The 23,556-nt window shown below is 38.5% G+C and overlaps 3 protein-coding genes across 9 annotated transcripts; 2 read left to right on the top strand and 1 right to left on the bottom strand.

Moving 5' to 3' along the window:
* On the top strand, positions 1 to 4,972 carry tnfaip6 (tumor necrosis factor, alpha-induced protein 6; the record flags this gene model as incomplete). Its single annotated transcript, XM_017039637.2, has 6 exons — positions 1 to 61; positions 1,121 to 1,258; positions 2,915 to 3,076; positions 4,245 to 4,473; positions 4,638 to 4,678; positions 4,777 to 4,972. Coding segments are annotated over 6 exons (759 nt in total), but the record flags the coding sequence as incomplete, so codon positions are not given.
* A 2,579-nt stretch (positions 4,973 to 7,551) lies between these two features.
* On the bottom strand, positions 7,552 to 10,986 carry hacd2 (3-hydroxyacyl-CoA dehydratase 2). Its single transcript, XM_008328008.3, has 6 exons — positions 10,819 to 10,986; positions 10,211 to 10,229; positions 9,963 to 10,051; positions 9,223 to 9,344; positions 8,502 to 8,680; positions 7,552 to 8,060 (listed from the first exon to the last, which is right to left on the bottom strand). Exons 1-6 carry the CDS (start codon positions 10,969 to 10,971, stop codon positions 7,978 to 7,980), a joined length of 645 nt encoding a protein of 214 aa, XP_008326230.2. The 5' UTR covers positions 10,972 to 10,986; the 3' UTR covers positions 7,552 to 7,977.
* stam2 (signal transducing adaptor molecule (SH3 domain and ITAM motif) 2) lies at positions 10,901 to 23,550 on the top strand. 7 transcript variants are annotated; one of them, XM_025063755.1, is made up of 14 exons: positions 10,901 to 11,039; positions 15,191 to 15,275; positions 15,481 to 15,556; positions 15,646 to 15,741; positions 15,884 to 16,038; positions 17,047 to 17,114; positions 17,280 to 17,502; positions 17,969 to 18,063; positions 18,647 to 18,729; positions 18,881 to 18,968; positions 19,097 to 19,151; positions 19,445 to 19,589; positions 21,697 to 21,866; positions 22,841 to 23,550. In XM_025063755.1, exons 1-14 carry the CDS (start codon positions 11,012 to 11,014, stop codon positions 23,058 to 23,060), a joined length of 1,587 nt encoding a protein of 528 aa, XP_024919523.1. In that variant the 5' UTR covers positions 10,901 to 11,011; the 3' UTR covers positions 23,061 to 23,550. The 7 variants fall into 7 exon arrangements, with proteins under 7 accessions (XP_024919523.1, XP_008326175.1, XP_024919520.1 ...); XM_008327953.3 differs by lacking the exon at positions 10,901 to 11,039 and adding an exon at positions 11,046 to 11,682 and having other exon boundaries at positions 15,884 to 16,030; positions 17,048 to 17,114; positions 17,304 to 17,502; XM_025063752.1 differs by lacking the exon at positions 10,901 to 11,039 and adding an exon at positions 11,046 to 11,682 and having other exon boundaries at positions 15,884 to 16,030; positions 17,048 to 17,114.
* The last annotated feature ends 6 nt before the right edge of the window (positions 23,551 to 23,556 follow it).

Below are 23,556 nucleotides of genomic sequence, written 5' to 3'. Positions count from 1 at the left end.
CTGAAGGAGGCGCAGGCTTGGAGCTACGCTAATGGGATATTTCATAACTCTATCTGGCTGGGTAAATATGCTGTGTTCTCTGTAGTTTGATTGTACTAATATGAACCCAAAATGTTCATGTTAGTTTTAATAAAAAAATGAACATTATTTATTTCTTAAATAAATTCCTGGTACTGTCTAAAGAACCACCTATGAAAATACCTTCAAATGTATTGATTTTACCTGAACACAAATCTAAAAAACAAAGTTCAAATGACCAACTGTTATTGTTATTATTATAATTATATATTATAATATATATGTATATAATCTCCTTGTATTTAATCCCATTTACCTACTTTTCTTTTTTGTTTACATTTTACTTAATTTTTTTTTTTAAATTTTCACCGCTGTGTCAGAGGTGATACTGGATTACCTACTTTCTAAGATGTTTTTTTTGTTTGTTTTTTTTTGGGCGGGTTGGGGTAGCTTGTGGGGGTGGGCATTAATTTTCTGAGAACCAGAATGTAGCTTCTGTAATGAGAAAGTAAAAGACAGCCGTTGTTCCAGAGGAGTGGTGTTCAACCCACCTGGACCACATGCACTGTTAGCTCTTTTGGTAACTGTTGAAAGTTTTCTAAGTTGTTACAGATCTTCAGTGTCTGACTCAATCGGTCAGAGCCGTCTGGCCTCGAAACCTCGAGGGCTACTACGCCATTGAATATGGTCCAAGAAGGTTGACCTGAGGATTTTACTGAGGGAAATATGATGCCTTTGTCAATTTCCTACTCATAATCTGACAAAAGACAACCACCAGGGGGCATCCACATTCTTAAACACTTTGGTGTCAATTGTCTTTTAAAACTCAAAACTGTAAATGTCTCCATTGTGGGATGAATAAGGGACATTATTATTATTATTATTATTATTATTATTATTATTATTATTATTATTATTATTATTGTCATTGATCGTCCGATGTCATTTCTCCAATCTTTCTTTTTGTTCTTCTGTCCTCACACATGTATAAAACACATCAAGATTCATCAGAAGATTCTTTTACCAACAGCTCAGTCTCCATGACGACAGACTCTCAACCCGGCCTTTTTTTTCTTCTTCGTTTTATCTCTTTATGTGACAGAACAAGCAGCTGGAGTTTACCACCGGGAGTCCCGTAAAGGCAGATACCAGCTGACCTACAAGGAGGCCAAGGCTGTGTGCAATTACGAGGGCGGGAAACTGGCCACGTACAAACAACTGGAGGCTGCTCGAAAAATCGGTCTGTACATAAACACATCGATGATAGACAATAGATTTTGTATGAGGAATGGGTATTTTAGTCATCTGCTAGTTGGAAACCTTGGAACAAACTATTAGCGACTAGACTATTTAACACCAGCAGTTAAGTAAAACCAAGACGCTCCAGTCGGCCTCTTCTAAACTACTTTGGATAAGATGACTTTTTGACTCGCGGGCCACAACTGTCCTACAATTGAGGTCGGGTCAGGAGCAGATAGATGGAGCTGGTGTGAACCAAAATAAATGACATGTAAAAGTCATGCATAAAGGCTAAAATGCTAAAGTGCTTTTATCATTTTCTACGCCATCTATTGGGGAAACGTGGGTATTGCAGGTACAGGCAGAAGTATAATGATAATATAAATAAATTATATAGTTTGGAAAAGTTTGGTGGGTTGGATTAAAAAGCTAAACAGGCCACATCTGGCCCCCGGGCCTTAGTTTGACCATATCTGGTCTAGACTATTTTGATCATATAATGATTTTCTAGTTTTCATTCCCTCACAATTTCCTCAGTGTGAAACCTGAGCCTGTTTAGTTGAACAGAGTGTTGTTATACTTGCAGGAATTGAAGAAAGATATATAATTAAAGTTAATGTAAATATCTTATGTGTAATGTACAGCAGTAGCTAACAGAAACTGACGTTCTACCCTGAAACTGTTGTCCTCATCAGTCTGGGCAGTCAGGCACGTCCCTGTTTATTTTTCCTTTTCCCCATCAAGGAACCACATTAAACACATGGCTATTATCTGGAACGGAATGCTTTTAAAAGATGCAGGAAAGGGGCTGCATGTTCCTGGGTCAAAGGTCTAAAGGTTTTAGAGGGGGTGGTAGTGTTGGCTCTCACACCTCTTCCAAACGGCTCTGCAGTGGATCAGTCCCCGGAGATCAGTGAAGGTCTGTTAACACCTTCTTGGGTGGGTCAATATCACGGTTCCCATGATGTGGACCCCAATCCAGGAAGTGTCTCCCTGTCAACAGCTGAGATTCTGCACCGTCTCCACCTCCACCCAAACGGCGCTTGAGTTTATCAGGGGCCACTCCGCTGTATTTAGCTTTACACTCAATCTGTAAAAATAGCAATGGTCAAGAAAAAAACCAAACCAATTATCTCATTGTTTTTTATTATTCAACAGAAGCTCAGGGGTTTGGTGACTGTGGCGTAACAACACAGTACAAATATACAGCGTTAAACACAACATACAGGGTTTTACTATGGTTTGGAATGCATTTGAGACAGTGGTTCTTTATTATTTTCAGTCATGCCCCCCCTTGAGGACAGAAGTATTTTCACGCCCCCCTCCGACCCACACACCTGCAAATAGAAATACTATAGAGAAACTGATAGCATCTATATTTTTATTTTTACAAACTGTATGAGTTGCTGCCACCTAGTGACCGGAGGCTTGTTAGCATTCAACCCCCCCCCCGGCCCCCCGATGCAGTTTAAGTAGTAGTTTTCCATGTCCAGTTGGTGGACAATATCCAGATCTGTTTTTGTGAAAAAATCTAGCTGGAAAAGGCAAAGAGGGACATAAAAAGAGAGGGAAGATCCCTTTCCTGGGGAAACGGTGTCCTTCGACGATAAAGTGCATCAAACAGATGTTTTTCTTTTCTGTGACATCTTCTGTCCAGGTTTCCACGTGTGTGCAGCCGGGTGGTTCGACAAGGGACGTGTTGGATATCCCATTGTCAAGGCCGGCGCCAACTGCGGGTTTGGGAAAGTCGGCATCATTGACTACGGATACAGGCTGAACAAGAGCGAGAAGTGGGACGTGTACTGCTACAACCCACACTGTGAGTCCACGGGGGTTCAAAGGTGGTGAGGGGCTTTTGGAGGGAGGAGGTTCCATCGGATTCTGGGTTTGGGGGGGTATTTAAAAAAAATTTGTAGCATTCATTTTTTTCTTAAATGTTTTGCCTAGAAATTTTAAATATTCTGTAAATTCAGAAATAGTCAGAAAAATGTTGAATTTAGCATTTTTATTAGAATCCAGCAACTGAAGCCAACCAGAAGCTATACAAACTAAATAACAGTATCATCTGCATAAAATTGACTCTTTTATAGATTAAGGATTAAATTACATAATTTTGAGCTCAACCCTTTTGTTATTTTAATGGAAAACGTTGAGTCGACAATGTTTCAGATCTTTTCTTAATTTGTACCTTATATTTAAAAACAATATATTCTATATATAAATTGCTACGTCAAGGTTAATGTAGTTAGCTTTTTGTTACGTTGCAAACATGAAAACAAATAATTAAGAAAAGGCTTGATTTTTATGGCTCTGTTGTTTTCTTTTTGGTAATGTTACATGTCATTGTGCTTGTTTTATGTGCCATTACTGGAACCTTTTACACTCCTTTATGACTAATGGTGGTTTTGTTTTTTTGCCTTTCCCTGAGCTCTGTCTCATTAATGAAAGTACAGCAAACCATCATGTTAAGGTCATCTGTTAAGAAGAAAAGACCTTATTTCCCACATCCTTCCAGGACCCCTGCTGGTAGAACATTTGGTGCCATTGTCACCGTTTTGTTTACATGTGTGTTTAATTTCCTGTGCTGCTCTGATTTCATTCAGAGCTCACACGAAACACACACAACCTCAAAACCAAAGTATTTACTAAACTCGGCTTCACCACCAACACAAGGAAAAATAGCACAGGAAATTATCTTTCCTGAGATCGAGACAACAAAAAAGCAGTATTTTTAATTGTGAAAAAAATGTATCAACGTGTAGGGCAGTTTTGTCTTTTTAGCTAACTTTTAGCAGTTACCAAGCAAACCTTATTTTTTTATTGATAGCTATTTATACAACCTCTTGCTAAAATCATCTTCGCTAATTTAACTTTGCCTAAGGTAACTGATAACTTCTGTTTCTCTTTGCTATTGCAGATAGTTTCAGCCTAGTCCTCGTCCCTCTTTCTTACGTCTGTGATGTTCATTCATGTCCTGTGTCTAACAGCTAAAGAATGTGGTGGAGTCCTGACGGACCAGGAGAAGATCATCCACTCTCCTGGTTTTCCTGACGAATACCAGGACAAGCAGATCTGCTACTGGCACATTCGAGTCCGCCTGGATCAGAGGATTCTGATCCAATTCTTGGAGTTCGACGTGGAAGATGACATGTCATGTCTGGCTGATTATCTGGAGATTTACGACAGCTATGACGACGTCTCAGGCTTTGTTGGAAGGTGAAGTATTGTCAATATTTACATAGTAATTATAATTTTGCCCTTTTTACTGGATTTAGCTATTGCTAAGCTATCTGTAAGCTATGGTTACATTTGCATAGCCCCCAGTGGGGCCCGTCCCACTATTTGAGGAGTACTGAGTAAAATTGTTATTTTGTTCCCAGGTTCTGTGGAGAAGATATACCTGACGACATCCTTAGCACAGGTGAGACTGCGAAACAACAACAGTAGTGTTATCACGGTCAGCATAAAATGTTTTTAGTCAACAGATCACTCATGGTTTTTTGATTCTCTTGCTGACAGGAAATGTAGTGACGTTGAAGTTCCTCTCAGACGCCTCAGTCTCAGCCGGAGGATTTCAGATACACTACACAGCCGTCAACATCTCGACAATCCAACAAAACTTTTCCTTGGAATATAACTATCCCTAGCTTTAACACACTGATGCTGTATTTATAATGACTTCTTGTTGTCTTTAATAAAAAAAAAACGTTTTTTTTATTTTATTTCGCATTATATTAAACAAAGAGGCCATTAAACGTGATATAGAAAAAGTTTTACTTCTTAACAACAACAAAGTTAATGCACATCCTACAGTAAATACTAGAATTTGTTAAAAAAACGTATTCCAACTTCTTTAATATTATTTTTATAAATAATATATGTTATATATATAATTTATTAATATATATACAAAATTCAAACTCATTCACTCATTTTCTAACTGGTCAAGACTACCTATCTCTAACCTATGACTGTGGGATAAATGTAACCTGGTTTCATTCACATTTATTTTGAATTAGTAAAACATTGACGAATATAAATAAAAAATATTTATTGTGGATTATGTTCTTAAAAATAGCACGGAACCCCTGAAAAATACAGGTAGTTGTTTATTTTTATATATTTATATATATATATATTTACGGTATACGATTTATTTCGAAAAATGTCCAATGAAATGTCCCGTGTTTTATTGATGTCTTTGAACGTTTCATGCCGGCTCTGCTTGTTCATTTGGGTAACCAGGTGTCAGTCTTTCAATTAGTCTCTTTCTAACCAATTAGTGCTTGTCAGTGTCAAGTGTAAACCATCCATAGGATTCTGCGAAAAGGGGTGGGATAAAAAAAGAGGAAGGAGAGAACAGGAGAGAAACACTAGGGTCCTGTTGGAGAGCTAGTTTTTTAGCCTAGCCATTATTGGACGGAGGAAAGAGACGTGTGTCTGGGCGAGGTATTTGGCGCCAAGTTACTGAGTGAGTATGAACGCTGTGTGAATTGGTAATTATATTAATGTTGTCTAAGTGTAGTGCTATTATTTAGTTATTATTGGCGTACATTTCTGTGTAGTGTGCCTCGAAGACTACATTGTCGGAGGTTGTGACTACTTCTGTAGAGGGTGCTTGGAATTTCCCGCTGTTGTCGTCACACACGGATCTTCCATTCATGGAACAGTGAGTACAAGTTTGAGAGAGTTTTACAAAACGGTTATGTTATTTATATATTATTATTATATATTATATTATTAATAGCAAAGGGCATCAGTACATTTTTGTTATTATTAGACTACATGTTTAATGTTGAATAACGGCTGTGTACGAAACTGCCACAAAGTCACTGTAGCTAAACTGCTGGTAAATTAACATTACCTATTTTATTGTTATTTTGTCAGCTACTTTTGGGCAGTTTACTGCTGTATTTTAACCGTTTCTGTTAGTAAAGACATATTTCAGACAGTGGGGCTGCTTTTGTTTGTTTTAGCTATTTTCAAAATGACATTATCCATTTATGTTGATGTTGGTATTCTGTTATATCTAAGTGAATCGTGTTTCCTTGTCATCACACATCGCCCCCTGGTGGTTTATCTACTTCGAGTTTTACTCTTAGTAACTTTTTGGACCCATTTTTTCCCCCTGAATTTCCTTTTCTGTATTATTAAACCTATTCTATCATTAACAACGTTTTTTTTTTCTTTTCATTTTATCGACTTTAGAGCAGTATACTTATACTTATAGTGCAACTTGGGGAACTTGTCCTCCTAGTTACCTTTAGTTCTTTAGTTCTCACACTGTAGTTTAATTGTATTTGTTTATGTATGAGTTTATTGTTCGGAGCTGTACAAAAGTATGCTGCTGTCAACTCATGCAAAAACATTTGTATAAAATCTCAATTCAGTCAAGAGAAACACAAACCATGCTTTTTAGAAATTTTATAGTTATTTTTAAACAAAGATCATCATCCTAATTCCAGGCATCCACTTTTTTTTAGCCATCATGCAGTTTAACAAGGAGCTGCTGCAACCGCTGCAACAAACCTGCAGCAACTTTCGCTATCCAGTCAGTCATGCTCAGTGCTGTAGGACAGGGAGGAAAAACAGACTCGGCTGTTTGCTACAGAAATAAACAGACATTTGTTGATCCTGACTTCATAAAGCATTTAATAATTAATGTTAAGCTTAGCTTAAGAGTGAAAAAACAAACATTTTGCCAGAAAATTCCAGAAATTCCATATCTATTCATATGGATAGATTTAGCCCAAAATAAATAAAAACTAGCAACTTACAACTAACTTTAAAGGCAAGTTTAAGGAGAAATATCTAGATTGAAAGCATATTTTTGAAACTTATATGCTTTGTTTTTTCAAGTCTAAGCTGTTGTCCCATAACTACTGGTGAATTGCACGCTTTTCTAAACTGTTAAGAGATTAAAATATCTAAAACTTTATTGACTAAAACATTGAATTTAAAATGTATCTAATGTATGTATTCAAAATAACTGGGGTTATTGGTTGAAAAGTGTTATAAATAAGCTTAAAGTAGAATAATGTATGTTTGGATTTGTTTTAATGCTAAAAATGCTACTAATTATCTTTAAGCCTAGAAAAGAGACGGATGCACAAAAAAGAGCACGAGTTGATGGAAACAACAAGACAAGCGTCGTTACTGTCGTGACAGGGTAAACTGGTAAATGTGAGGTTCATGTTAGGAGTAATTCAGTAGTAAGAACTGAGACACAGATGCAGAAAAACAACACAATTGCAAGCAACATAAAAAAAGATGCAAACTGACAGTGAAACCCATGCAAGCACAAAATAAAGACTCTTTATTGAACTGAATCTGGAATGTCATCAAACTTTGGCCTGAAATGAAAAATGTATACTGTATACCATCCAAAAGGTGTTGTCAGCTTCACATTATGGACTTTACAGGAAAACAATTTCTAAAAAAATCCACCAGTGCATCATTTGACTGCTACTAATCTCAGTTGCTCCTCTTCTGCTCCTCCTCTTTGTCTTTAACAATAACAGAAAACATTAAACACAGTCACCAGTTTGTTTGGGATCTTCGTACACCAGGGATCGTCTACCGGGCTGTTCTAAAATACTGGTTTCTGTGTTCGTCCAGTAGTCAGACATGTTTGCGTTTCTCCCTTTTCTTGCGTTTGGTTTTATTTCTTTTCTTTTTTTTAGTTTCCTTTGTGCACATGTCTGAACAACTGAGTTCAGATCACTCCACTTTACTGTAGTCCTCTATGTGGCCTAGAACCTTCTTCCTCTGTCGAATCATGTGGAAGTAGAGTTGAGGGAAAACTGCAACCAAAGAAGAGAAAAGAAACTGCTAAGTGAAAGGAGAGAACAAAAAGGAGCTGAATTCTTCTATTTATGGATTCATTGAGCCCAGAATCGAATTAAATCTAATCTGAAAAGTACAAGTAACAAAGTACACGGGGTCCGTTGACTTTCATTGATCTTCCGTTCCTTCAGCGCAATTTAACTCGCTGTAAGTCAGAAGTCACATTCTGTACATAAGTACCTGTGTGTGTGTGTATATATATATATATAGCATATTGTGCGTGCCAGCTACAACATTATCAGCAATGATACCACATACTGTATACTGTAGTTTAAAAGTTAGCTCAGCACGGTCAAAAGTTACCCTTGATGGCGTGATGTGACCAAGTCTCATGTGAAGGACATGAAGAATCTGTTGTGGCTACGTATGAACGTTGAACATGAGGAGGTTGAACTTACTGGGGATGTAGGAGAGCATGACCAGGATGAGGAAGGTGTAGTAATCAAAGGAGAAGTTGTACTTGTTGGGTAGAGTGACAGAGTACAGGCCTGTCTTCTGAATGAACGGCAGAGATGCATAGATGGTCAGCAGCTCACCGGTCACTCCCATAGGATAGAGGACGAAAAAGAAGGTGTATCTGTAGAGAAGACGTCGATTCATTCATTATAGGTTTTTAATTCCGCTATATGGGAAATGACCAGTAATACATATTATAACCAATAATAACAATATTTATGATACGGTTGTCGATATGCAATTGAATGTCGTTTTAAAATACTGGAGGAATGATTTTAATGAAACCGTCTAATGAGTAAAAGTGTTGTTTGAAATCTTATTGTTAAATATAAAGAAACAAAGAAAAAGAACTACGGGGCATTGATTTGATGATTTAGGTAGTACGATGGTTGCATTGGGAATGAAAGAATAAATTATGTAACTAAAGTCAAAATGTTTCAAGATGTAATTTTAATTTTTTTTTAAAAATACTGTAATATTAACACTGTAACAGTCAAAAACCAGGGGCATGAACCTTTAAGGGACATTTGGAGCTAAAACATGACGTCACGTGGTACGAACTCAGCAAAAATGATGAGGCGGAGCGAAACAGGCAATTCAAATGTTTCAAAGTGTTTTTTCGACATCTATCGTTTGAGCTCCTAAATGCATTCTCTCTCCTACCTGGCCCATTTGATGAGGAAGGGCAGATGGTTGAGCAGACTGAAGGTGTAGAAGGAGTAGCGGATGATCTCCGTGACGGTCCATGCAGTGACGAACAACAGGACGCTGTCCTCACTCTGGACCTACAGTGAATGACACACACAGACACAGACACACAGGCAGAGCAGGGTTATTCTGGGTGAAGAAACAAACAAGGAAACGGGTTCGTGCTCATGCTGCAGTCATCGATCGATGATTCTTCACAGACAAACATGCTGCCGCCCCTCTGTCCTCGGGTGTTAGATTCGAGCTGATGCAGAGACGAGGTTAGGATAGCTGTCACACAACATTACGTCAGATCTGGTGATCTAATGTCTGTGCAGTTTACTGATTATTTCTAATAATAATAATAATCCTGTTTTCAACAGCTTTTGTTATTGATCAGTGTGGGAACTTTCTTAACTTGTACAAATTCAAACATGTCAGTGTAGCAGAACTAAACAAACAAAATAAAACTCAACCCGCTGAGAAAACAAACATTATTTGAACCCTATGTTTAAAACCACCACTGCAGATTCATTCCATTAGCTCTACAGCACCACCTTGTGACGTTTTTACTTACGTACGGTTTTATTTTATTTTTTTAACTTGTCTCCAATTTTATTTCAATCCCATCTATTAGGAAACAGCACATCAGAAAGATCCACATATTGTGATGTTAAAACAACAGATGTTGGTGTTTTGACAGTGTTTTGACTTACCTCTCTGACACTGTGTGTGACAGCCCAGGTGAGAAAGACTCGTGACATGACCTGGAACCCAGTCAGGACCACGGAGGATGGTACGATTCCTGGGGACACGAGACCAAGGACCAACGTTTAATGTACGTGCAATTCTTCCGATTCTTTAGCATGAGCTAATGATAACGGTTAATGATAACACTGAGGTTGCACTGGTTAAAGGGCGCAGCCACAAATGTGAGGAGGAGCCTGAGGCTGCGGGGACTCACCGACGGCACAGTGAAGTATCTGTGGAGAGAGAGAAGATAACAGACAGGAACTCAGTATACTTCTGACTAGGGAGTGGAAAGCAGAACGGAACATCTGATAGAACATCAGACCTTGAGTAGTTCATGCAGCATTTTTTTTAAGTACTGTCTTGGTTTAATACTTATTATTATTATTATTTTATTTATGTGCTCCAGTGAGTTTGGAGAAATTCACATGCACAGTAGAGTCTCTGAAAAGAGGGAGTGTGTAAGTGAGTGCGTATAAAAAAAAACTTGTGGTAAGGCCCCTTGTCCTTGTGAGGACATTTTAGATTCCCTGTAGGAAAGATGGTATTTTGAGGTTTCAGATTTAGTTCGGAGCTAGGATTAGAATTTGGGCAAGGTTAGGGTGTTATTATAATTATATAATTATATTAGGGTGTTATTATATAGATTAGGGGTTGGTGAATGCATTATGCCCATGTAAGGTCATCTGACTTATGCCAGGCTGACACGTACCATCAACACACAGATAAGAGGCCGGTGAAATGCACTGCACATTCATTTTGTTAGCGTGAAAAGGTCTTGATGTTTGTGCGTTTGTGTTAATAACCTGTACGTTTTCTCACCTCCAGAAGAGCGCCGGTCTGAAAGAACTTGAGAGGTTTCTCTATGGAATAGTACAGACCATGGTAGCTTCCTCTGGCTATGTACGCCCGGACTAGGCCCACGGCAATCACCAGCCACCTGGACAACGGAGCAGGACGTTTAGAGACACGCATAAGGACACTGGCAGCAGACCGACACCGACATTAGGCCGTCATGGGAAGTCCAAGTGCCCTCATCATAGGTGGGTATGGTCTCAGTGACAAAAGAAATGAGGTAATCTCACCAGAGATATGCACATATTCTCATACTTAAAGCTGATACAAAACCTATATAGGTATCAGATCAGGTTATAGTTGTTTTTCAATGGTCCATCCTGAAATTTTGACAAATACTGGACCCATACTGATCCTGAGAATCGGATCAAGCCATGCCTGTTTTGAACGAGATGGTAACTACCTGGCAGAGACTTTCCAAGGCTGGTCCATCTAGACTGGCATCCTTTGATAGTCACAAGCAAGGACATCAAAGGACGCGCGAATGGCGCTGACAATTCAACACACTTAGCCGCCTTCCGATTGACACTGAGGACAGTCAACCTAAGCTACAGGCATAGCAGCCGACTGACTTTAGAAAGATGGATAAAAAACAGAAAGACCAGTCCAAAATGTCGGCGTTTTTTAAACGCAGCACCAGTCGCACAAGCAATCGAGCGACTGCTCGCGCCACTGCGCGTGCCAGTGCTCTCGCTGCAGTGACTCAAATTGGACCAGCCAACGAAGCTCCGCTGCTGAAGGCAAATACTGCAAATCAAAACAGGCCGATAGAGAAGACAACAGAAAACAAACCACCCCCAATCTTCTCCTGCCCCTTCGCTGAAGATATCGGTAAAGTTAATCTACAATGAGTCCGTACATCCAGTAGCATGCAACTAGAAAATTTTGTGCGGAAAAATATATTTTTTGTCTATTTATTTAAGCAAAACGTGCTATCTGATGCAGGAACATGTAGCGTGTGTTGGTTTTTATTTCCTGTGTTGGTTTTTATTTCCTGGTAAGTTGGATCTTGGATCTGGTACTTAATTGTTATTTCACTTGAACTTTGTATTCAGCTACTTGTGTCCTAGTAGATATTTTCACCAAATAGGTCACCTGCATCCACATGAAGGTCAAAGGTCAGCTGAGTGCACTTCACAGATTAAATATTCAAATACAGATCCTGTTCAACAGAAACAGAGCAGGTCTCACTAACTCGTTTCACAAAGCCATCACTGTACGGTGGCATCCACACACTGAGTGGGACACAATGTCACTCGACTGGTTGGAACAGTGAGAAAACAACACCCGCCATTCAGTTGCACAACCGAGCGGAAAGTAAGAGCAATAAAATACTATACAGGGATTTGTCAGTTCATGGTTCAAGATAGTCTCTTATAAATCTGAGGCCGTGAAGTGGGTGTGTACTTCTCTGCTCATTTGCACCTCTATAACAGTAAAGTGACTTGGTTTTGTGACAGAAAGGCCACAGTTTACACCTTTTACAAATGACTCATTGGCTACTCGGGAAAACAATGTTTCTGGTTTCCAGATCTTAATGGAACAGTTAATTGATTAACGCTTAAATCCCTCCATAATTCGTAATCGAATGGGGGAGGTTGATTTTAAATAGTCGATTAACCGACTGGGGCCGCGGCCCTGACAGTCGTCTTGTTCATCAGGTCAGACGGACGACGGGTGAGCGTTAATCCGTATAAGCCGTAACACAAGAATGAGCACATTTAGTTATAATTCAAATGTACAGGTACCTAATTGTAATATTAACAGCAGTAATAATCGGCGGGGTGGGAGTGGTGTAACACCCGGAAGTGTCGTGCCTAAGTAAAGATGATTCCAGTTGTCGTAATTCCGCCGTCGTCATTTTTAAACACAAATTATCCCCAGAACATGTTTATCCGAGCGTTTCTCTGTATTGTTCACTGGGCTATGAACACACAATGCATATTTAAAAGTAAAATAGCTGCAGCTCTCTATCCTTTGAAATATTTTCAATTTCTGTAGAAAAGCTACCCCCTCTAAAAGGCGCCTTCTGAATTACAATGAACATATGGCCTATAATTTATACGTTTTTGAGTTCATATCTGAATTGATTTTTAATACAATGCTTACTATTGGGCTTTTGAGTTATTGCTTATTTATTTGACTTACAGATACAGTTTTTACATATAAAACAATATAAACTATGACTGGGGTGGAATTAATTGTCCATGCATACCTGGCCAATGAGATGTGATGTGATTCTGATTCTAACTAAATGGCAAAAAGCATGAAGATAGCATTGCCGTTTATACAAATACTATTTTTTAATTGAAATGGATCAAATATGGTCACAAAGTTGTTGGTTTTGATTAAGAATTCTGATACAGTTTTTAGTTCACACTCGATGAAAACTGTTTTAGTAGATGGAACACCTGCCAGATACCAAAATACTTTAGTGTCATTGTTTCCTGCTAATTATTGTTAAATTAGCTAAAGAATTATGTTTGGCCTCATATCAAATATCATATCACGTGTATTAGAGCTGGCCCACCAGTATATAACCCCTATATACTGGCAGGATTTGTAGTATTACAATATGCATGTACGATATTATAGCAAATACATTTTTGGTTGGCCTGCAAAAAAAAAAACATTAAAATGAACTGGGAGGGTTACAGATAAAGAGGCATAATATGAAACAAAAACTACTGGCGTTTGTTTTATTTCAAATTTAATTTCTCACGTTTATAATATTAAGCTTGGTTTGTTCCAGATTCAATGTTGACACAAAACTAGTTAAATTTGTTTCGATATGAAAAAATAACCCTCATACGTTACGTATTTGGAGAAAAGTGAAACCTTGCACATTTCCTGTCAATTTTACAGTAAATATTAAGTTTGGCCCGCGACTTAGTCCCATGTTTTAATTTTGGCCACTATGAATTTGAGTTTGACACCCCGGTTTTAGAGGAACTGGTTGAAGATGCTGAGACTTTGGAGTTAGGGAGGCAATGTTAGAGTGGTTTAACATTCATTCACATGTTAAATTAGGATCGTTTGTCATATATATTTTCTAACTTCGTGTTCACACAATTTAATTTATTTACTTTATTTATTTTGCTTTATTTTATTTTAACAGATTTATTTTATCTACCTTTTTGTTCAGGCAGTGTTAAGGTCAGCTAGGTTTGCGGAAGACGAGCAACTGGTGCGAGTTTAATGGACAAGGAAGAGATATTTATGATATTTGTTCAATTTATTTAAGCCCAGCGTTACCTTAAAACGGCATAACACGCACAATTCTCTAGACATAACTTTTTTAAAAATCGCCACTATGCCGTTATTTGCTCAGAATCCTTTTGACCAGGATGTGGGTGAGTGACGTTGTTTTTCTTGAGTTAGTCAGAGGAAGCTAGCTGCACAGATAATTTTAGCTTAGCTTCAGTGAGAAGTATCGGTCGTTTATTTCGCAATGACAGCCGTTATTTTGTATCTTTAGAATTAAATCTTTACGATACCGTGTTTTCTAATTCGTAAAATGTAGTTTGTCTATCAGTGTGTTTGTGAGGAAGATGTTAGCGAATTGTTAACTTTCCTATGGTTTGTTTTGAACAGTAACCTATTTAGAGGATCACCTGATCTCAAACCACATACTTTTGGTTTGCCGCAGAATGAGTCTGCTGGTTGGGAATGTATAATAAATAAATGTAGATAATAACGACATCATTAAGTAATAATATAATATTTAGTTATCCACAAGAACCGAGGGAGAATAAATAAGTCAAGACAATTTAATTGCTTTTATCATAAAAACTGCTCAGTCCAATTTGAGTTTTACTGAATTCTACTGCTTTTTGTTGTCTTGGTTGTACCATTGTACTTGACAGTTCGCATACACTTTAATAGTTAATCATTGTTGTGCTCATGAGACCTGTGTCAAACTAGTAAAATATTTATTTGTATACAAATTAATAGATTTGAGCTCTTTGTTTCTGTAAAATTACTTAGAATCAAACAAATCATTTAATGGAGAGATACATATTATACATATTCCTTAAATATTTCGTAAGGTCATTTAAAATTGAATGATGATTTGCCATTAGTGTCAAGTTATACACTTTAGAAAAATGTTGGGGAAAATCAATTTGCAGTTCCGGGAAACTTTTTACCTGCACCTGATACGTTTTGTTTTTCAACACACTGTAAGGTTGGATCATGTCAACTTGAATATGTGTTAAATGTAAAATAATCTTCTACTCTATAGAGTCGCCATGTTTGACAATGAGTAGCTGTTCTTATAGAGCAGATATTCTGTCAAACCTTTTCACAAAACCACCTCTGCTTTGTCAATCATTTACAGAAAAAGCAACCAATGAGAACAACACAACAGATGACTGGGGTGTGATAATGGACATCTGTGATAAGATTGGGACGACATCCAATGGGTTTGTTTTTTGAGATATCTATAATAAATAAAACAAAATAATTAAAAAAAAAATTAAAAACATGTCTCCTGAATTTTGTGTTAGTACCACGAGTTAAGTGTTGAAAGTCATATACAGTACATATTGAAGTGGAAGGTAAAATCTTCTGAAACCAGGAGTTGCAGTGGTATTTGAATTTGCCTTTTTTTCTGTCTTTCTGTTTCAGAGCAAAAGAAGGCCTTAGAGCCATCATGAAGAGAGTCAATCACAAAGTGCCTCATGTTTCCTTGCAGGCCCTCAATGTAAGTTTGGGGAAACCTAAACTGTATTTTTTTACACATACCACTACTTGAATATCAGCTTTACAGATGTGTCTACCTTGTGTTTTCAGTTGCTCGGCGCCTGCGTATCAAACTGTGGCAAAATATTTCACTTGGAAATCTGCTCCAGAGAGTTTGCCAGTGAAGTACGCAATGTCTTGACCAAGGTAATTTGTCTCTGCTCTCTGTTTTATTTTCAGTCCCGTTACTTTCATAGGCGCATTGTCACATACAGTTTATGCATTTCTTGAAACACATTCACTTGGTTGTTAACCATTTAAGTGGAGCCTGGCTTTTCTTTCATTGTAGGCTCACCCTAAGGTGTGTGAGAGGCTAAAGGCTCTGATGGTGGAGTGGACAGAAGAATTCCAGAAGGATCCACAACTCAGCCTGATTGGTGCCACCATCAAGTCTCTGAAAGAGGATGGCATCAGTTTTCCCTCTCCGTCCTCACAGGTATCAGGGCTAAATATTGAACTTCAGGATTTCCTCAAAAGTTTTGGTGGTAAAAAAATAATAGATTTCGCTTTTACTCACGAGACAATAACAGGAGTCCACAGTTTACGACACCCCCTTCCCATAAATGTATTAATAAAAGTTTTGTTCCATCATTCTGACATATGGCGTTAAAACAAATTTACTGTAATTTCCTCACTAAAAGCCCCTTTTTTTCCACCCACTTTGAACCCTGCGGCTTATTACATTTCTTACAATAGTTCACATTTACAAAAGTCAGTAACAAAACAAACATTACTGGAACCAGGCTAATATCTGCTTGAAAGGGCTCGGATTTTTCTATATTAATATCATGACCTTTTTTTCAAATTAATACAATTCATTTTACAGACACAAAACTAATTTGGCTCTGTCTCCTTGACTCCACACTGTCAACTTGACATTTTCCTCCATTTGACACGTCATTTTAATGTGTTATTTTTGCCACCAAGTGCGTCCGGGTGTGTTGTTGAACGGTAGATCATGTGAGTGGGTGTGGGAGATCAGCGAAGCAGGCGGCACAGGAGGCAGCAGGTATGATATTTAATCTGTGAACAAACAGCAGCAGGTCAGGAGATTCACGCTGGGCCACTGCTGTTCAGTATTTACCCTTAGCGCTCACGCAGTCTGAACCTTAAAGATATTTTTAAAGATATCATACACTGTTATGGTTTGAAATCACATAGAACTGTTTGGATACAGCCTCCTTTCCCCCCCTCATTCAAGATATACTTGATTTCATCTGGTTACACCTTTTAGTTTCAAGCTAAAAACATGAAGCACATGAAGATGCATGAAATACTTTTAGACCAAAAAAGTCTGTGCTATGAACAAGAAACTGTGCTATTGGTTCTTGTCTCCAAGAAAGAACATCTCTTTAACTAACGTATAGTCCCTAACATGGTCTGCAGATGGCACTGTAATCATTCAAAAATACACACAAATACATGTGACCTTTAATTTCTGTGTTGACCATAGGGGACGACTACAAAGGTCAGCACACCTGCAGGGGGCAAAGTCACAGATGATGAAGACCTGGCAAAAGGTAAAGATAGTTTTTTTTTTTTTTGCACTAAAATATTTATCAGCTTCATTCACTGTATTTATATCAGCATACAGCCATCTTTATGGAAAATGTTACCATAAGTTGTCGGGGTGTGTGCCTCTATTTTAAAGCAGATTCAGAGCAGTGTGTGAGTTTTGACTATAGTGTCTTTTTCTCTCTTGCCCACAGCCATCGAGTTGTCCTTACAGGAGCAGAAACAACAGGCTGACCTGCGACCCCTGACCGCCACCTCTGACACTACAAACAACACCAGCAGCGGAGGAGGGCAGGAGGTCCGGAAAGTGCGTGCGCTGTACGACTTTGAGGCAGCGGAGGACAACGAGTTGACCTTCAAATCGGGAGAACTTATTCTGGTGTTGGACGACAGGTATGTTTTTTTTTTCGAAATATTTGTCACGCTTATGAATAAAAATTAGTCATGAAGAGAAGAAAAACATTTGTAGGTTGTATTGTACTACATTTCAAACGTTTCCCCTAAAAACGTATGTGTAAACGGGAAAAATGATTTAGTTGCAGATTTTGTTAAACCTGTCCACCATTTTTAAAGGCAAGTAACGATGGCAGGAAGAGGAGCCTTTAGTCAGGGAAAAAGTATAGCACTTTTAATGGTAAGATCTTTGTCTTTACGGAAGTAAGGAGAATTTAATTGTGGTAAAAGCAGAGACGGGATATATTGTTGAAATATTCGTTTCTTCAAAACCCAAGTCAGGACAAGCCAAACTACTTCGAAAAGAGTGACTCGTAGCCCAGAAAACATGGTTCGTTTTCTCTTAAACTGTTTGTCTTTAATCCAACATTTTCTCAATTCATCCTCCGATGCCTTTTGTTTGCAGCGATCCAAACTGGTGGAAAGGAGAGAATCACAGAGGAGTTGGTCTTTTCCCCTCCAACTTTGTCACAAACTCCTTGAACGCTGAACCAGAGCCAGGTCAGGATTCCCGCCATCAACGTCGAATTTGAGCTTTTACCAGTGGCATTATAACTATCATTATCCCTTATCACTGGGGGTCCTCGATTTACGATTTCCTCGACCTATGTTGTTTCTTGGTTGCATCACCATCTCACATCAAGTCTTTTTCTAATGTTCCAGCGTATGAAATTTAAACTAATTTCCGACAAGAAGTAAAATGGCGAGCTGAGCGGACCAGTACATTGTCATGTGGTGCTATACGCAGACGGCTTTATTTACATTAGCTGGTTGCACGCCATGCATTGGATTGTGCTACATTCACTTACTTTCATTTGTGTTGTTTTTTTTTTTTGCCCTACATTATGGCTCCCAGGCGTAAGTCTGACTCTTCTGATGTTTTTATGTCCTAGATTATGATGTCACTACTGTGTTAGCGTAGGTGAGTGTTAGTGACAGAATTCCTGTGTAAGTCGAGGACCCCCTGTACTCCACACCATTCTACATAAAGTACATTTAGCTTAATGCTACATATTGGCATATAGGCTTTTAAGTTAAAAAAAGCAGTAAATTAAAAGTATTTTTTTTTCAATTTCATTTTCAGTGGCTTATATTGAAAAGACTGTGAGTGCTGAAGAGACAGTTTTGGAAACCAAAGCTGAGCCTGAGCCTGTCTACATAGATGAGGTATTCTATTTCATTATGTTGTGTTTTTTTTAATGACTTAAATTCACACAAAGTCTGTTGTGTTTATCTTCACCTCAGTATGAAAGTATGGTTATAAGTGCTTCATACGTATCATTATCCCTGCTTTATCTTCCTTTTTTTACCACTGCAGGAAAAGATGGATAGAACGTTGGCTCTGCTTCAGAACAAAGATCCTGCAGATCCCAATCTGGACTCCCAAGAGCTGATCCAGCTGGAGGGTAAACACTTTACTGCTGCCGGTGTAAATCTCATGATGCTGCACAGCAGTGATGACTGCGGTCGCTCGGAACTTTGAGCAGTGTTATGATAACAGCAACGTCTGTCCCTTTGTCTGATTGTCCAACAGGCGCATGTGAACAGATGAATCCTATGATTGACGAGAAGCTCCAAGAAATTGACAGGTACGTTTTTTGGTTTTGCAGACCTAACTTATTTAACAGAGCAGAATCTAATTCATTAGTTTTTGTCCAGCAGAGGGAGCTCAAACAAGCCTTGTCCTCAAAACCATAGCTGGCCCATCAGTAAAAGAAGCCAAACGTTGCAGTGTTGTTTCGCTGTTGGCAATCTAAAGCCAATCGGTCCCATGCTGACTAACACAGCCCCAGAATATTCCAAAAAAATGAACACAATCTGGAGTGTGTAGTTCTAGGGGTTTGTACAGTGCTCTTAAATGTCTTTTTTATTTTTGTTCCAGGAAACACTCTGAGTTGTCAGAGTTGAATGTGAAAGTTCTGGAAGCCCTGGATCTGTACAACAAGCTCATGAACGAGGCTCCCTTCTACACGTCGTACTCCAAAATGCAGCAACAGTATCCGCACGCCTCAACCATGGGCATGCAGGTGAGGAAATGAAACTAAATCTGTCCAACTCATCAATGTTTGATGAGCAGAGACCTCAGGGTGTGTGTCTGCTTCACTGTGGCTTTTAGGATTGGTCAAAGTTGCTGATCTCTGAGCTCTTCCTGCCAATCACGATACAAGTGCCTGAATCTGATATTATCATACAAGAGCCTTGTTTGGTCAAGGTTGAAATCCTTTTGTTAGACCAGACTCCATTCAGTAATTAAACTTTTTTTTTTATCATGTAATTATAATTAAAAGTACAAATAGTGCAGAAATCCCTTTGACCAATCATTTTGGGTTTTTTTTCTGATAGTTTATCTTTTCTCTCTGACACTCCTGTTTCTCTAGTGCAGTTTTTCCCAACCTTTTCTGAGCCACGGCACATCTATATCATCAGGAACGGCACACCACCAAACACAAATCTGACAAAAAGTAAATGTAATGAAATATAGTGATCTCTCTAGTTTAAATGTACTAAAAATGCACTCCTGCTTAGTTGAAGACAACACTGATATACTGGCAGGAAGAAAGACACTCACAAAGATCTTCGTCAACAGCTCTGATTATCTTTTTTTTTTAGTTTTAATAACCATCTGCTGCCACCTAGCAGAAGAGGATTTAATGTTTCTGCCTGTCACACATTGATGAACAGAGAAAAATAATTTGCGATAAATAAATAATACTTTTGTGACCAATTCGGTGAAATTGGATCGTTTTCCGCGGCACACCTAATGATCTCTAACGGCAGAGGTGTTGGTAATCACTGCTCTAGCAGGACCTGTTTTAGGGCAGAAAAATAGTTCACATCCTAAATTTGGTCTCTGCTCCCAGTGGTGAAAACACAGACTTTGGTGCTCTGTGTCTCTTTTTGACTTTGACTTTTGTTTATACATACAAACTTATTCCTATTTCAACCTTAGACTATAATAATGTCATCTAATGGCAATTGATTTTTTTTAGTCTGTTTTCACTCCATAAATTCCAGCTCTTTATTATCAGTAATCAATAGCGGTGTGTATGTGCAGTAAAGTGGTTTTTTAAAGGTTCCGAGCTTTTATTGTTATCCATCCTGGACACGCATCTGTTTAAAAATGTGCATTTAAGTCGCAAAACTGCCCCCCTCCCCCTCCACCCGGCCCACCGTTACTTTGCATAAATGAGTGTCGACACTGTTTTAACTCCCACTCATGCTGATTGGTTTTATTGATCACCTTTAGGCTTTTAGTGTATTCTCGTTTTTCTCCCCCTTTCCCTCTCTCCTCTTTAAAATGTTTTTTTTTTTTTTTAAACAGCCTTCGCTTCACTGTAACTGTAGGGTTCTGTTTTCTCAGCAATACATGTTTTGTTTTTTTTTTCTTGATGTCATCATACCTCCAGTTACAGGAGAACAGGGGCGCAAAGGAAGTGCAGGTTGATTATGAGCAATTAAAAAAATAAATATATATAAATATATATTTAAATATAATTATCATGTTTAATAGTGACATTACATATACCGTACTACTGCACTGTAAGAATTTAATCATATTGTGTCATACAGCTACATTCATTTGACCAGGACCCCAATATAAAATATAAATAAAGAGTATTTTCATTTTATATTGCGTAAATACATATATTTAATGTCACGCTTACTTAAAATACAAAAATAATGCAATTTAGGTAGATCACTTTAGCCTGTTCATTGGAATATTAGCTCCCAAGACCAAAACGGGCAGACACCCCTAAAGTAGAAGAATGGATGTCTTCACTGAGCAACGCAGACTCCAGTTGGCTGCCCTTGTTTCCTTGTTCTACTGTTTGTCAAAGTTAGCTTTCTGCAGACCAAAGTTAAATTCAGTCCCATGTTGGTCTCACTTGTGCATTGACCCAAATTCGGTAAGAAAAAAAAATCTCTTATTTTAGTGCAAAGTCGGGGGAAACAAAGTGGAAGAGTTGCAATCTGTCTAAAGAACTGTAACAAGGCTGCTGGTACATTCAAATATAGGACATTGTTTATTGTTAGTAAGTATAAATATAGAAATGTTTGTCTGTCCAGTTTCCTGGAGCTGACTTTGGGGAGGAATTGAGGTTCTCATTCTGTCTTGATTTTTTTTTTTTTAAGGGTTACCTAGGACACTCTGCTGCTGCTCCCTACATGCCTCCAGCCATGCCCCAGGTACCTTCTATCCAACAATACAGTCTGCCCAGTGACCAGCCTGCACCACTGCACTCACTGCCCCCCAATGTCTCAGTTCCGCCCAACGGCCAAGCTCCTCAGCCCCCATACATGAGGTAAGACAGCAGCCCAGCTACCAGAGAAACATAGCCCAAATAGTTCAAATTAATCTTTACAAAAAACATTGGCTTATTTTACTCTGACTAATCTTAAAGTGACAAACTCAACTAATTCAAAATGGCTGAAAATTACCAAAAAATCTGGACAGTCTATAAGCTCTAAGCTCAAGATTAATGTTAATTGATGTTTGTAATATAGTGTACTACACGTGTGCTTTAGATGCAGCAAAGACAAATACAATAGAAGTACAATTATTAACTTGTCATTAAATGGCATTTTAGAAGAATATATTCACCGTTATCAATATATTTGCTTATTAAAGGCCGGTCTGTGGAATGTGTGTAACAATTGCATTCAGACAAATAAGTAGAAATATTAATAACATGTCTCTTTGGTAATCAGTAGGGACATGCATATAAAATAGTGGAGGTAAATATGATAAAGAGTGTAAATAAGAAAAAATATTAATTATTATATCACTCTTTTACATTTAGCACTAACAATAATTATATATATATTATATATTTTATGTATATGTAAATATATATGAATATATACACTTATGTGTAAAAAAAAAAAATTTGTACTATATTGAACCCATATTTGGGAAATTGTTGTGTTAGCATGCTGTTAACAGGCTGCCCCCAGCAGGCACCAAGCATGTGGTTCCTCTGGGAATTGAACCAAGGATTGTCTGCTCTCTGCTCCAGAGGCAGGCGTGCTAACTGCTACACTATAGAACCGACCGATGTTTGAATATGTATATATATTTATGTATATAGAAAAATGTTTTAACTAGTAAATTGCTTCATTAAAAGAATGGGCGCATGACTAGTTTAAAGTACTTGTCTTATATTTAAAGTCTAAAGAGTTTGTCACTACGATAAAGTTCCACCAGAACGTGTCCAGGTTTTGAGGCCCAGCCTCCGTAGTTCCCATGGTAAGTTTCCTGTCGCTGCTCTGTTCACAGCAGTGGCATCAACACTCAGTACATGAACCAGGCTGCGGGAGCTTCTTACCCTGCCCAGGGGGGCGTGGCCATAGACATGGCCACCTATCACAACGCTACCATTCCTTCCATGACATACCCTGGTGCTGCTCCTCTTCACCAGGCTCCGCAGCATCAGCAGCAGCATCAGCAGCAACAGCAGCAGCAGCAGGCGGCCTATTATCCACAACCTCTGCTGTAGAAATCCTCCATCCTCACACCTGACACTAAAATACTCACTTCTGATATTTCAGACGCTCACTGTCCATTTGTTCGGCTTCGAAACGTGTCTGTGTGTGTGCGATTGTTCATCAAGGACCATTCCTGTCCAGCTGGACACCAGCTGGACAGAACGCACCCTGTCTGCGTTCAAATAACTAACTGTGTGTGTGTGTGTGTGTAAGTCAGTTGTGTCTGTAACACCAGCCATCTGCTCATTTCCTGGTTGGCTGAAAGAGGAAGCGTGCTTTGTCTTTTTCCATAAACGTAACAAACCGATGCTCTTCAGTTAAGTCACAGATTCAAGGAATTGCACCTTTACACACGTCCTCACACTTTACTCAGAATCGACTGTAGGCGACGTGTATCGTCAACAGCGGCGAAAAGTCCCGTTAACACTAAGGTCCGAAGCTATTTTTACGTCAGCGCTCAGCGTCCCACTTTCTCTTAATTAGGATGACTTGTGTTCGAGGTTCCAT

The sequence above is a fragment of the Cynoglossus semilaevis genome, chromosome 16 (genome assembly GCF_000523025.1).
Source record: "Cynoglossus semilaevis isolate Cse_v1.0 chromosome 16, Cse_v1.0, whole genome shotgun sequence".
NCBI classification, from domain to species: domain Eukaryota; kingdom Metazoa; phylum Chordata; class Actinopteri; order Pleuronectiformes; family Cynoglossidae; genus Cynoglossus; species Cynoglossus semilaevis.
Note: the sequence above shows the minus strand (reverse complement) of the source record. Positions and strands in the feature narration are given on the sequence as shown.